The 14,696-nt window shown below is 51.4% G+C and overlaps 2 protein-coding genes and 1 pseudogene across 14 annotated transcripts in view; 2 read left to right on the top strand and 1 right to left on the bottom strand.

Annotated features, from left to right (window-relative positions):
* BANP (BTG3 associated nuclear protein) overlaps nucleotides 1–4,618 on the bottom strand; it is a 127,987-nt gene extending 123,369 nt beyond the window's left edge. For 6 of the 13 annotated variants that reach the window (XM_033219287.1, XM_033219295.1, XM_033219292.1 and 3 more), the window contains exon 1: nucleotides 4,479–4,618. Coding sequence is in view for 2 of the 13 variants with exons in the window: in XM_033219282.1 (XP_033075173.1) it covers nucleotides 3,701–3,721 (21 nt within the window). In the remaining 11 variants the exon portion in view is untranslated. Of the gene's footprint in view, nucleotides 1–3,559; nucleotides 3,680–3,700; nucleotides 3,794–4,478 lie in introns of those variants that run through there. The other 7 variants (XM_033219298.1, XM_033219299.1, XM_033219282.1 and 4 more) reach the window with 6 other exon arrangements.
* Nucleotides 3,650–14,696, top strand: part of CA5A (carbonic anhydrase 5A) — a 77,229-nt gene continuing 66,182 nt past the window's right edge. The window contains exon 1 of the mRNA XM_033219308.1: nucleotides 3,650–3,736. The gene's annotated coding sequence lies outside the window, so the exon portion shown is untranslated. The remainder of the gene's footprint in view (nucleotides 3,737–14,696) is intronic.
* Nucleotides 11,023–11,208, top strand: LOC117088627 (annotated as a pseudogene).

Raw genomic sequence — 14,696 nt, 5'->3', positions numbered from 1 at the left:
GCTGAGGGAAGCCCTTCCGTGTGGACCAGGGTGCACACATCACCTAGCCACCTGCCCGCAAGACATTCTGAGCCTCCCTGTCTTCCGAGCCCCGGACACTTTTGAGAGGCACTGGCAAGGACTGCGGTGAGCATCCCTCGGTTTGCGTGCAGCATTTTCTCATGATGAGACTGCATTTCTGGCAACACTGCCAGAGAAGTGATGTGTCTCACTGGGTCCTTGGTGTCAACATCTTATGACTGATGGTGTTACCCTGATCACTTGCTTCATGCAATATCTGCTGGGTTTTTCCACCGAGAGGCTACAATTTTATTTCTCCCTTTGTGATGTACATCCTGGGGGAGATACTTTGTGACTAAGTAAATATCACAGACAGAAGGACATTGTGTGGGGTCCCGGAGGGGATCCCAAAACAGCAAGAGGACACTGGTGCAAAACCGAAGTTCGAATAAGGTCTGTCATTTAGGCAATAAAGCTGTGAACTTTCTGGTATTTATACAGACGCCTGGTTACATAAGATGTCAACATTTGGGGAAGCAGATGAAGAGAACAGGGAAGCTCAGTGAAATATTTTTTCCATCTTTTCTGTAAAGTCAAAAACTACCTGAAAATTAAAAGCTAACCAAGCTGCAGTCTGATTCTGCATGAGAACCTGGGTGGGGTCTGAAAAGTCTGTGTTTCTCACCAATACCCAAGTGACACTGATGGATGCTGCCGGCCCCTGGACCGCTCTGCTAGCAAGGCTCTGGCAGACAGAAGACAGAGCCCACCTCACCACTCACAACTTCCCAGTGACAGTCAGCTACCAGGCAGCAAGATCATGCTCCCAGTACGCTCGCCACTGCTTCACTGCAGGCCCTCCTGGAAACCAGCAGGGCAGATAGCCCGCTTGGCACACTGACCCAGCGAGGAGCCAAAGTCAGGGTCTCTGCTTCCATACGGGTCTGCCAGGCCTTGCCCAGGTACGCTGGCAGCCCTCCAAGGCCACAGGGCCACAGCCACCAGCCCACGCCGCAATTTGCAGGCAGCTGTGGAACAGTGGCTTGGCACCTCATCCCATCGACTGTGGGCAATTACCAAGGCCACGAGGCAGCGGGAAGGCGGGGTGAATAGAACGGGCTTTCAAACTGCTGCTCAAGGGGAGCGACTGGCCACACGGGTGACCTCCTCCCACCCCATTAACATCATCTTTAATAGAGTGTTATAAACCAACAAGAAAGAACACACTCCTGACAGATGCAGAGAACCCAATCAGGGCAAAGGGAAAGCACCAGTGGCACAGGCGTGGGGCTCCAGGCCTCACAGAGCCCTGCGGACAGGCCAAATCTGCACTTGCCAAGTCGGTCCCACACAGGAGAGCGAACTCCCCCACAGCCAGCAAAGGGGCTTCCCAAAGAAGCGGAGCAGCCCAGAGAGAGTATCTGCAAGATGGCGCTCCAGGTCCCACAGTGACAGGTTCCCAATCACCCGAGGGAAAACTGGACTCTTTGAAAAGCACCCCACAGACCCGGGGCTCTCCGCCAGCTTCCTCCTGCCTCAGACAACAGTAAATATCAGTATTTGAGGAGGACTTGCCATACAGAGCAAGAAGCCAACACTCTTTTTTAAGTGACATTAGTGGAAACAAGAAATCAGAACAAAGAGGAACTGGAAAGAATCCTTGTTAGTTTCCTTAGAGTCATGGAGATGAGGCATTTGTAAAACAATAAGCTACTATGAAAAAGGAACAACAAATACATGCTTGGAAATTAAAAATTTGATTGTGAAGACATATTAAAGCCCTCTCCCAGAAATGAGAATAAACAAGACACAGAAGGAAGGATAAAGACGCAACTCCAGGGGTCCATCTAGAACGTCCATCACAAACTAACAGGAACTCCTAAGACAGAAGAGCAGAGCTGGAGAGGAAGAACTTCTCAGATAGAACTAGGGAACTGCCCAGAGCTGAAGGGCAAGGCACCAGAGTCAAAGAGTCCCCGGAGTAGGAATCCACACACCTCAGCACATGGTAAAATGTCATGAACACCAAAGAGAGGATCCAAGAGCGTTCAGGGAGGGAGAAGGCTCTCCACAGAGGAAGAGCACCTGCCAGAGGGTCCTGTGGAAATGAACAAAGCCGAGATGAATATATTCCTGAACACACCCAGCCGTAGAAGAAAGGAAAGTATCAGGTTGGCTCGTCTGCAGGCTAAAGAATAACCCATCCAGATGAGAAAAAGGTTAGGGGCTGAAGGAGGAAGGGGACCTGACACTATCCTTGAGATCATTTAAAACAATGTAAGGAGTCGATGGGAACAGACAGTGCCAAGAGAAAAGCCATGACTAACAGAAAAAAAATACGCTGTACAGGAAGAGAAACAATTTGTCTGTGAAGAGAACAGTATTTACATAGGCCTGACACAGACAGTCCAGGGGATAGAAGAGGTGGGACATGACAGAATGGCTCCATCACCCCATCATAACAGAAAGTCAAGGCTGTGTAAAACCAAGTATCAGCTTAGAACTAGGTGCAGTCGCTCACACTTGTATTAACACCTACTAAGGAGGCTGAGGATCACTTGAACTCAGGAGCTCAAGTACAGCCTGGCCAACATCTGGGGATCCTATCTCAGGAAAAAAAGGAGAAAGATCAGCTTACTTAGAGCTATGGAGAATGACCTAAAGAAACCACTCAAGATGTAAACCTCTTTGAAGAATGGGGCTGAGAGGTGGGGCAGGGGACCACTGCTTTTCATTGTTAAGTCTTTAATTGATGTTCCTATTGTATACATTATATTAATTAAAATACTAAATACATAGGCTTCAAACAGAATGAATTTGAACCCTGGCTCTGTACATCTGAGCAGGTCCCTTAGTGTCTGCGGGCCTGGCCACCTCATCTATAAAGTGGGGGCAGCCTCTGCCTCCTGGGTCATGGTGAAGCACCCGAGATGTTGAGCTGCCCCCACGCGGCGTGGAATCACAAATGGAAGCTCTTTTTAAAAAAGATTAAAGCCCCAGCCTGGGCAACAAGTGAAACCCCCTCTAAAATACAAAAATACAAAAATTAGCCAGGGGTGGTGGTGCCTGTGGTCCCAGCTACTCGGGAGGCTGCGGTGGGAGGATCACTTGAGCCAGGGAGGCCGTGGCTGCAGTGAGCCAAGATCACCACGCTGCATTCCAGCCTGGGGGACAGAGTGAAACCCTATCTCCAAAAAATAAAAATACTAAAGCCAATGATGACAGAATCCAACATCGCAAGAATATATTCTTCTTTTAATTGCCAGACACGCGAAGTGGACCTACATACAGAATTTTACCGCGTTTTGCTGTTTTCTTCTAGCACTGGATATTTGCGAGCTGCGTGTTACATGACCAGATCCAGTTTTTCTTTGATGTTTCCTAAGCTTACTCAGAACCACTCACTACTCCCAAGTTATTTTTCTGTCCCCCAAGAACTTCCAGCTAAAAGTGGCCCCTACGACTGCCTCCTCTTATTGTTTACTATAGTTCTGCCATCGCCATCAGGCCCTGGAGTACATTCCCGAGCAGAACAGGCAACTCCAAACAGGGCAATTACCTGTTCCACATCAACAACTGTGTGACCCGTGCCCTCCCCGGTCAGGGTGCAAGCTCGCTACCCTTCAAAGCCCACACTCGCTCCACTTGCTCACAGTTCTTCAGGGATGATGTATTTCTCCAATAGCAAGGCAATCCCTACCATCTCATCAGTGAAAAACATCAGTCCTCTATCAAGGTACTCTCTCCAATTTGCTCACACAGTGTGGATGGAATGTCATCTACTTTCTGCATCCTGGGGAAAAAAAAAAACGGCCACCTTTTTTAAGGACTAGATCACAGAAATCGCACAAACGTGCTGGGGAGGGGGCACCCCGAAGTCCTCGTTCAGCGGGGCCCCTAGGGGAACGGGCTGGGGTCCTCGCCGGGGTCGGCGGTCGCCCCGGGATCGTCCCTTCCGCTGCCTCGCCAGAGACTTGCGTGTGCGAGTCCCGGGCTATGGGGCTCCAGTCCACAGCCACGGAGGAGGCACAAAAAGAGTGCCTGTCGCTCCTGGCTGGCTGGCAGGAGCGACCCCTTGGGAGACTCGGTCCCCAGAGGAGCCCGGGCGCGGTTCTAGGCCTTTCCAGTCTCCCCGCCGTGGCCCCGGGTCCTTCCCGCAGGACGAGGCCCGGGGCAGAGGTCGGGAGCGCGAGGCCCCCGGGCCGGGCTGCGGCAGCCGCGGCTCAACGGACGCCGGGGCGCGGCGGGGCCGGGGGTGCAGAAGCGAGGAAGCGGGAGCCCCTCTTCCGGGGCGCGGCCGGGGACGGGGAGCGGGGCCTGGGGGGCGCTCGCCCGGCCCGGGTGGTTGGAGGCGGCGGGGCTGCGGCGCGGGCGGCCCGGCGGGCGGGAGGAGGAGGGAGGAGGGAGATCTCGCTCTCGCTCTCGCCCCGCGGGAAGGGGGAGGCGGAGGCGCGACCGGCTGCGGGAGCTGCAATTACCGTGTGGGCTGCGGAATTCTCGTGGTGTTTGTCGGGGAGATGCGATAATGGCGTCCGTCCTCGCGAGAGAAGCCGCCGCTCTGCGCAGGCGCCGCGAGCCCCTCCCCGCGACGCTCTGCCCCCGCCCTCCGCGCAGGCTCACCGGGAGCGCGGGGCCGGGGGCGGGGCTGGGGCGAGGCCCCCCTGCAGACAGCGAGGCCAGCTGCGCGCGCTTTTCCCGCTCGGCCTCCCGGTGAGCATGCGCAGGCGGCCTTCTTCCGCGACGGTACCGGCTTCCCAGGGCTTTTTCTCCCCGTTTTTCGCCCAGGCCCGTGGCCTGCCTGAGAAAAATCGCCTCAGTGGACCGTGTGAGGAATTTGCATCTTCTTTGAGACGGAATGAATAGGCATTAGCTCCCTCAACGACTACACCTCCCAGGGTGCCCTGCGCAAGCGAGGAGCCATGCATTCGGGGACTCGTAGTCCCTTCGTCTGAGCCATGCCTGCCGGGACTTGTAGTCTCTCCGGACTCCGGTAGTCCGTCCTGTCCCCGCACCAAGGGTTGCTGGGACTTGTAGTTACAATGTCTCAGGTGGGCTGTGCGCCCCCAGCGGGTCCTGCCTGCTGCTGCGGCGGATCCTGCCCTGAGGTTCCGGAGCGCTTGGTGGCGTTTTCCCAGACATAAGTGGTCAGGGGTCCCCAGCGTCTGTCCAGAGGGGCCTGAGTGCACGCGCGCAGGAGTTAGCACGCGCAGCAGTGACTATGGTCTTAGATGTGTCCTACAGGTAACACATAATATAAATAAGTGATGGCGGCCGGGCACGGTGGCTCGCGCCAGTAATCCCAGCCCTTTGGGAGGCCGAGGCGGGCGGATCACCTGAGGTAGAGGTTCGAGACCAGCCTGGCCAACATGCCGAAACCCCCCCTCTACTAAAAATACAAAAATTATGCCTGGCCTGGTGGCGCGCACCTTGTAATCCCAACTACTCAGGAGGCTGAGGCAGGAGAATCGCTTGAGCCCGGGAGTCGGAGGTTGCAGTGAGCCGAGATCGCGCCACAGCACTCCAGTCTGGCGACGGAGCGAGACTCTTGTCTCAAAAAAAAAAAGTGATGGCGTGAATGTGCACACGTTATCGTTTATGTAGAATAAATGTGCATTTTTGGTTAATCATAGGAAAAAATTCCCAAACTATAGGGCAATTCCCAGAAACGTCATTCCTGGTTATCTCCCTCTGCTTATCTAGAATTACCTTGCCTTTCATTTTCTTCTTTATACTCCCTCTGTTTTCTGAATTATTTGCAATGAGCAAGAAAGCCTTTGATCTCCCAAACACAGAACAAGGGAGCTATTTTCACTGGGAAAAACAAAATGCTTTACCTTGAATTTCCTGCCCAACTCCCTTTTGCCAATAATAAAAACAGGATTTGGCGCAGTCATGGGCTATGCGACCTTGGGCAACCTTACCGAGTTAAAGTCTCCTCTAGAATTAGGCTCGGAGGTTCCACTGAGGCCGGTGGCTGGGTTACTTCACAGTAAAAGTGACTTACGGACACTCCAAGGAGGAGCCTTGACAGAATGGCGGCACTGGGGCAGGTGTCCATCCATCTGAAGATGGACCTGTGCTTTTTCAACATGCAGATCGGCTCCAAAGAGATGAGAAAAATTGCCCAGCGAGGCCACGGGGCTGGAGAGAGGCACAAGCCGAGTTTGCAATACAGAACACCTTGCTCAGAGTGTGGAGTCCACTCACATGGAGGGAAAAGGTGCATGCGGGAGCTGCCACGGAATATTCCCTCCGGCAGTGGGGACAAACCATGTTCTAGGGAGACACGCCTTTTGTCTCCACCTCCACCTCAATCACGGCTGCATTCAAATATTAATACTTGCCCATGTAAGAATTCTTAGGCCGGGCGCGGTGGCTCACGCCTGTAATCCCAGCACTTTGGGAGGCCGAGACGGGCGGATCACGAGGTCAGGAGATCGAGACCATCCTGGCTAACATGGTGAAACCCCGTCTCTACTAAAAATACAAAAAATTAGCCAGGCGAGGCGGTGGGCACCTGTAGTCCCAGCTACTTGGGAGGCTGAGGCAGGAGAATGGCATGAACCCGGGAGGCGGAGCTTGCAGTGAGCCGAGATGGCGCCACTGCACTCCAGCCTGGGCGACAGAGCGAGACTCTGTCTAAAAAAAAAAAAAAAAGAATTCTTAGCATCCATGCCTGAATATCTGGCTCGAAAACAGACCAACTTAGGGTGATGTTGTTCGTATTATTTCAGAACATCCGCAAGTCTGTGTCTGGAGCTGCCTTTTCCCTATCCCCAGGCCTTGTGCAATGCTGGGCCCAGCGTCATGAACAGGTGTGAGTGGACGAGAGAAGGAACCTGGGGGCAAAGGTGAATCTATCTGTGACCATCCAACAAGCTACAGTGAGATTTGTTGAAGGCCACTGCTGACTAGGTCATGATCAGAAATGAAGCCAATCAAAGCTATGATTGTGCCTATGCTGCAGTTGTTGATTGCTTTGTTTTGTTTTGTTTTGTTTTGTTTGCATCAGGGTCTTGCTCTGTCATCCAGGCTGGGGTGTGGTGGTACAATCATAGTTCACTGCAGCCTCCACCTCTCAGGCTTAAGTGAGCTTCCCACCGGAGCCTCCGGAGTAGCCAGGACTACAGACACGCACCACTATCGTTGCCTAATTTTTTTGTTTTTTGTAGAGTTAGAGGTCTCAATATGTTGTCCAGGCTGGTCTTGAACTGCTGGACTCAAGTGATCCTCCCACCTTAGCCTCCCAAAATGTTAGGGTTACAGGCATGAACTACTACACGTTTTTGTTTTTGATGGTTTTGATTTAGTTTTTTTTTTTTTTTTTTTGAGACGGAGTCTCGCTGTGTCGCCCAGGCTGGAGTGCAGTGGTGCGATCTCGGCTCACTGCAAGCTCCGCCTCCCGGGTTCCCGCCATTCTCCCGCCTCAGCCTCCGAGTAGCTGGGACCACAGGCGCCACCACCTCGCCCGGCTAGTTTTTTGTATTTTTAGTAGAGACGGGGTTTCACCGTGTTAGCCAGGAGGGTCTCGATCTCCTGACCTCGTGATCCACCTGCCTCGGCCTCCCAAAGTGCTGGGATTACAGGCTTGAGCCACCGCGCCCGGCCTGATTTAGTTTTTATTTTGCTGCTCGGGAAGCTAAAATAGAGGAAGACACTGTTCCATATTGGCATATAGTTGATTCACTGTAATTTTTTTAAAGTGAAGTAGCTAGTCATCAGCAAAGACAGCTGTCTATAGTGAAGGCTCACTTACCAGTCGGTACAAGGATCCAATCTGGTCCCCTGGAGTTAATGAAGTTACAGTCACATTAGTGAGGGCGTTATAAGAGGAGCGGGAAGTGCGCTCTGGCCTGTGTGGCACCAGATATGGGGGCCACTTAACGTGTGTGCACTAGGCCATTCGTAAAGGTCACAGAGGTCCTTTCGTCAACACCTCGAAACACCCACGTCAAGAAAACTCTGAAACCTTCTGATGGTTCCTGTCTCTGAAAATGTCACTAGGGTGGAGAAAGAGAAATTATCCACGATGCACTCAGTGGCCCAGGAAAAGCCTAGGAGGCCAAGTGGAATGCTGGGACGCTGAGCCTGGCTGCCCTTAAGTGTGAGGACTTGCAGTTGGCCCGGCCAGGGCTCAGAGTCTGAGCCTTCTCTTGGCAAGTTGCTGAGGCTCTCAAGCCTCGGCTTCCCACTCTGGGAACTGGTGTTCAGATCTCACAGCTCACAGGGATATTGGGAGGGGTCCATGGCATGGAGGTGATGAAGCGTTTAGTAGAGGGTCTGATTCCAGATGTGCTCATGTTACCACGGGCTGAGTGGCCATGAGCCGGGCACATTTCACTGTAGTCCCGGTTCTTTGTGAAGAACGGGAAGATAAGAGTGGTTGAGTGGTACACCTGGGGTCACACAGCCATAGTGGGGGTAGAGAGGAGAGGAGGCAGGTGCTGAGATGTGGCAGCAAAGGGAGTGAAGGTGCAACCGCGTCCTTGTCAGCGAGGAAAGGGTGTCGTCTTGTTCCTGCGGCAACGGGGAAGACTTCGCAAAGTTTGGGGCCAGAGTGGGTAGGATCAGATTTGTGTTTTGAGAAGTCCATCTGGCGGCCAGGCGCGGTGGCTCACACCTGTAATCCTAGCACTTTGGGAGGCCGAGGCGGGCAGATCGCCTGAGGTCGGGAGTACGCAACCAGCCCAACCAACATGATGACACCCCATCTCTACTAAAAATACAAAATTAGCTGGGTGTGGTGGTGCACGGCTGTCATCCCAGCTACTCGGGAGGCTAAGGCAGGAGAATCGCTTGAACCCGGGAGGTGGAAGTTGCGGTGAGCCAAGATCACACCACTGCACTCCAGCCTCGGCAACAAGAGTAAGACTCTGTCTCAAAAAAAAAAAAAAGAAAAGCCTGTCTGGCTGGAGCCCTGGAAAAGGAATGCGGGGAGGGAATATATTATCCTGCATGAATTTGGGGAGAGCAGTGGAGAACACTGTGGCAGGCTCCAAGTGAGAGACAGAGAGAGACAGAGGCTTGCTGCAGTGCGGACAGGATGAAGAGAAGTGGACAGATTGGAGAGGTTCCATGGGGTGAAATCCACGGGACTTGCCCATGAGTCCAGTGCTGGGGACGGCCAAGGGAGAGGGGTGTCCGGGTGCCATACTGGATGGTGGACGCACAGCTCCTGGAGGTGGGGAACCAGACGTCATGGCCACCGCCCATGGTCGTGGGGACTGTCCCTGAAAAAACATCTTTGCAATATTCCTCAGGGGGGCTCCTTCTGTAATTCGCCCCCCACTCTCCCCATCCCCCCCAACTTTGCCACTTCATGCAGGGGCACCGTAAGGGTTTGAAGGTCTCACTGGAAGAGGTCAGCTTTGGGGTGAACTAGAGCCCTGAAAGGAGACCCCATTGGGAAACATGATGATCCAGAGGTGACAGGAGGGGGTGGCCATCAGCACCACTCAGCCCCACCTGGCATGGATCCCACCTGCTCCAGGGACAGGCCACACACTCTGGGCTGTCGAGAGAGACCAGGACCCTACCCAGTCACTGCTGTGTGGATACGGTGCCCTCTGAAACTGGAGAAACAACCTCAGCTTCCTGTACCTTCCTCCCTTGTAGAGTGGGTCAGCAAGGCTCAAATATGGGGGCCACTTACACGTGTGTGCGCTAGGCCATTTGTAAAGGTCACAGAGGCCCTTACTCTCTGCGTAGTAACATGCATTTGAGAGAGAGAGAGAGAGACCTTGCTTCGGCCTAGCACTTTGACTGATTTGTCTTGTCCAGACGAACATACGGCCAAGCAGCCTTCATGGTCGGTTCTCAATCTGGGCTGATGTGAGACCCTCTGAAAACACCAAAGCCTGCCCCTCCAGGACTGGGGCCAGGTTCACCGGCTCCAGAAACCCCCGGGAGTCCACCGCACAGACTCCCTCATCTCTGTCTCTGACTCTCTCTCTGATTCTCTCTCCACCCCGCCCTTCTCATCTTTGGGCTTGGTTTTTCCCCATTTTTGTTTTTTTTTAGGCAGAGTCTCGCTGTGTCACCCAGGCTGGAGTGCAATGGCGCGATCTTGGCTCACTGCCACCTCCGCCTCCCGGGTTCAAGCGATTCTCCTTCCTCAGCCTCCCGAGTTGCTGGGATTACAGGCGCCTGCCGCCAAGCCTGGCTATAATTTTCGTATTTTTTAGTAGAGACAGGGTTTCACCGTATTGGCCAGGCTGGTCGAGAACTTCTGGGCTCAAGTGATTCTCCCACCTTGGCATACCAAAGTGCTGGGATTATACCATGAACCACCTCGCCTGGCTGGTTTTTCTCCATTCTTGAGCGGGATCTCCCGAAGGGGTCCCAGCAACTACCAACAGGTTTTTCCAGTTCAGCCATCCCCTGGGAGAGAGAGGATCTCTTTCCTCATCATTCCAGCAAGACTCCCGGGGCGACGCTTACTGGCCCGCCTGTGTACCCGGCAATGACCATCACTCCGAGTGGCCAGTCCTGAGACATGTCCGGGGGAAGGGTCAGCCTGGTCCAGCCTCATGGAGGGCGGGTGGGGAGGGCTGGTCTCCCAGAGCAAACCCAGCAGCTGCCAGGGAGAAGAGCTGGGTGTGTGCAAGCAGAAACAGCATCGGTCCCCAGCAGGGTCCCCCAGGGCTCTCCTCCTGCCTGCGTGAATGCTGACGTCAGCACTGACGTTCTGTCGGGCGGCAGCTCTGTCCTGTCTGAGAATGGGAGCAGCCGTTGATGCAAACTCCCCAGGAGAGGCTGTGTTTGGTGCAATGAATCCAAGTCGCCCAAGCCAGACAGCTGATCAGCATCTCAACAGGGGCTACTGGGCATTCGAGTCCTTATTAATGAGAAGTTGCTGCTATGAAGCTGGTGGGGGAAACAGGTGTACAAATCCATGCAATCAGTAAAAACACTTGCAGGAAATGGACCCATAAAAAATCCAGTGGCAGTGACAGTAGCCCAGCGTGCCAGGAGCCCTTGCTTTTCCAACTCGCTCTCTTCCAGGCTCTGTCAGGGGTCGGCATGGCCCGTGGAAATCAATGAGAACTTGCCTGCCAGAAAACACGAAGAAAACCCAGGAAATTAGCAAGGGAAGAAGAACAGAGGATAGCTTGACCACCGCTCAGAGACAGCAGGGGGCTCAGAGATCATACAACAAAACAGAAGACAGCTAATGAGAAATCTGTGCAGACAAGAGAGAAGTGGTAACTGGCTATTTGGAAAACCTGGGTGGTCCTGCCGGCTGGGTGTATCATAAGCCCTAAGAGTAAGATTTTGTAGAGTGAACAGTCATTACATATAACTTATCCTTTAAAAAGATTTTAAACTTTACCTTTCAGATTGACTTAGTGTGATGTTTTAGAAGCATTCTTCAAAGAGTAAAACACAAACCATGAAGAAAAAAAAAGTCCAGTGGCTCAGCAAAAGAAATTACTGTGAACAAAACTTGTGCAGAAACTTTCGTGTGTTTTCAAGGATTTTGTCCATTGCAAGTTTTTGCTATTTGATTTTTTCACCTAAAATAGCATATATTCATGGACAGTGTATCATTTTGACATCACGGAGTACTATGGAGAGCAGTCAGTGCATTTATAAATGACTTTCAATTTCTGGCTGGGCGCAGTGGCTCACGCCTATAATCCCAGCACTTTGGGAGGCCGAGGTGGGCAGGTGACCTGAGGTCGGGAATTCACGACCAGACTGACCAACATGGAGAAACCCCGTCTCTACTGAAAATACAAAATTAGCCTGGTGTGGTGGCTCATGCTTGTAATCCCAGCTACTTGGGAGGCTGAGGCAGGCGAATCACTTGAGCCCGGGAGGCGGAGGTTGCACAGAGCAAGACTGTCTCAGGAAAAAAAAAAAAGGAAAAACACTATAATTAATTTAATAAATTATGATATACATATATATATATTTTTTTTTTTTTTTTTTTTTTTTTTTTTAGACAGGGTCTTGCTCTGTCACCCAGGCTGGAGTGCAGTGGTGCGATCTGGGCTCACTGCAACCTCCGCCTCCCGGGCTCAAATGATTCTCCTGCCTTAGCCTCCTAAGTAGCTGGGATCACAGGTGCGCGGCACCACACCCGGCTCATTTTTGTATTTTTAGTAGAGGCGGGGTTTCACCATGTTGACCAGGCTGGTCTTGAACACCTGGCCTCAAGTGATCCACCCACCTTGGCCTCCCAAAGTGCTGGGATTACAGGCGTGAGCCACCACACCTAGCTGATACTTATTTTAGTGGAACATTCTGTAGTTATTTCTTTAAAAGAAGAGCTATGTACACCATCTATAAGAGAACTAATTTAATAAATTATGATACATATTTCAGTGGAATTTTTTTTTTTTTTGAGATGGAGTCTTGCTCTGTTGCCCAGGCTGGAGTGCAGTGGCGCCATCTCGGCTCACTGCAAGCTCCGCCTCCCGGGTTCATGCCATTCTTCTCCCTCAGCCTCCTGAGTAGCTGGGACTACAGGCACCCGCCACTACGCCCGGCTAATTTTTTGTATTTTTAGTAGAGACAGGGTTTCACTGTGTTAGCCAGGATGGTCTTGATCTCCTGACCTCGTGATCCACCCGCCTCAGCCTCCCAAAGTGCTGGGATTACAGGCATGAGCCACCGTGCCCTGCCTTCAGTGGAATATTTTGTAGTTATTTCTCTAAAAGAAGAGAAGAGCTATATACACTGATATAAAAATTATTCCAGATAAATTAGTAGGTGGCATACATATGTGTATCTATATGTGCATGTCCTCTATACATAATTCTTTCCTGTATTTAAAAAGAGAATACATATGTAAGAGATTTCTGGCTGGCCTGAACATTGTCATCAGAACATTGTCATCAGGGCTCTTGAGTCACTTGCTTGTTCTTTTGTTGCTTTGTTTGTGTGTCTTGCTCAATTCTTTAACATGCCAAGAACCTGGACCACTCAAAGTTAAGACTTTCCATGTGGTAACATGTCTGTCTTTCATCTATCATCTGTCTATCATCTGTCATCTAGCTATCATCTACCTACCATCCATCTACCTACCAATCATCTTTCTTCCTCTATACTTTATCATCTATCTAGCTATGTATCTACCTATCTATCTATTGTCTATCATCTGTCTACCTATCTAGCTATCATCTATCTCTAATCTATCATCTATCTATCTATCTATCTATCTATCTATCTATCTATCATCTCTTTTCTCTCTCTCTTTCTCTAATTTATCTATCTGTCTGTCTATCCCATTGGTTCTGTCTCTCTGGAGAACCCTGACTAATACACTGGGGCTGGTGATATTCTGTAAGTAAAGCAGAGTCCTGCCATGGGGCAGCAGGGAGATGAGGAAGAGAGGGAGACCCCCAGCCCATGGGTACCGCTGCAACACAGTCAACCTAAACTAGGCAGGCTGAAGAGGGCAGGACAGGTGAGGATGGCAGAGGACATGCCCCAGGAGCCTGTGAGGCATCATCAGTTGCCCAGGTGAGCATCCCCAGGAGATGCCACAGCTCACATGGGGCTGGCAAGGCCTGGGGTGGGAGCTTGGCCTGCAGCAATGGAAGTGCCACTCTAAGGGCATCACTTGTGTCAACAGCAGCTCGACAGAGTATTATCATGTATGATGGAATCCTAGAATCTTCCCTACTTTACAGAGGAGGAAATGAAGGCAAAAGCCAATGAATGAATGAGTAAATGAATGAGTGAATGAGTGAATGAATGAATGAGTGAATGAATGAGTGCATGAGTGAATGAATGAGTGAACGAGTGAATGAGTGACTGAATGAGTGAGCAAATGAATGAGTGAGTGAATGAATGATTGAGTGAATGAATGAGTTAGTGAATGAGTGAGTGAATGAATGAGTGAGTGAATGAGTGAGTGAATGAATGAGTGAGTGAATGAGTGAGTGAGTGAGTGAATGAGTGAGTGAGTGAATCAATGAGTGAGTGAATGAATCAGACTTCTCAAGGGTGGGTGCATTTCCACCATGACTGTGTGGGAAGGAGAGAACATATCATCCAAACTTGGTTTTTGTTGCTCAAAACAAATGCAAGCAAACTCTTGGGCCGACCAGAGCAATGGCCGAAAGCCGCAGACCCCATCCATTGTGTGCGGGATTTCGGTGGGATTCTTGGGCTTTCGGGAGCCTACAAGTGGACTCACATTTCAACACCTGTGTTCTGTAGGCTTTTCTAGATCTAAGATTCTAGGATTCTATGAAAAGTTATGATATCCCTGCTCCCTAAAAGATTATAAGTTTAAACAACAACAACAAGTCACAAACTGGTGCATCCCAATCCCGTAGGTTCCATCTCACAGGTAAAAGGTGTCTGGGTGAATAAACCACCGTGCCGCTCAAAGAACCCAAAGAAGGGTTCTTCGTGGGTTGGCATCCACAAATATCACCAGCTAACATACTGTCCCCATGTGGACCCTGGGCATGAAGGGAGGTACCAGGCCATTAGCAGTGGCTCATGCCTGTAATCCGAGCACTTTGGGAGGCCAAGCTGGGAGGATTGCTTGAGCCCAGGAGTTCAAGACCAGTCTGGGCAACATGGCAAGAACCTGCCTCTACAAATAATTTTTAAAATTAGCTGGACATAATGGCATGCACCTATAGTCCCAGCTACTTGGGAGGCTGAGGAGGGAGGATCACTTGAGCCTGGGTGATTGAGACTGCAGGGAGCCATGATGGCACCACTGCACTCCA

This window comes from Trachypithecus francoisi, unplaced genomic scaffold, assembly GCF_009764315.1.
Source record: "Trachypithecus francoisi isolate TF-2019V2 unplaced genomic scaffold, Tfra_2.0 Lachesis_group10, whole genome shotgun sequence".
Taxonomy (NCBI): domain Eukaryota; kingdom Metazoa; phylum Chordata; class Mammalia; order Primates; family Cercopithecidae; genus Trachypithecus; species Trachypithecus francoisi.
This window is presented reverse-complemented; position numbering and strand designations above follow the sequence as displayed.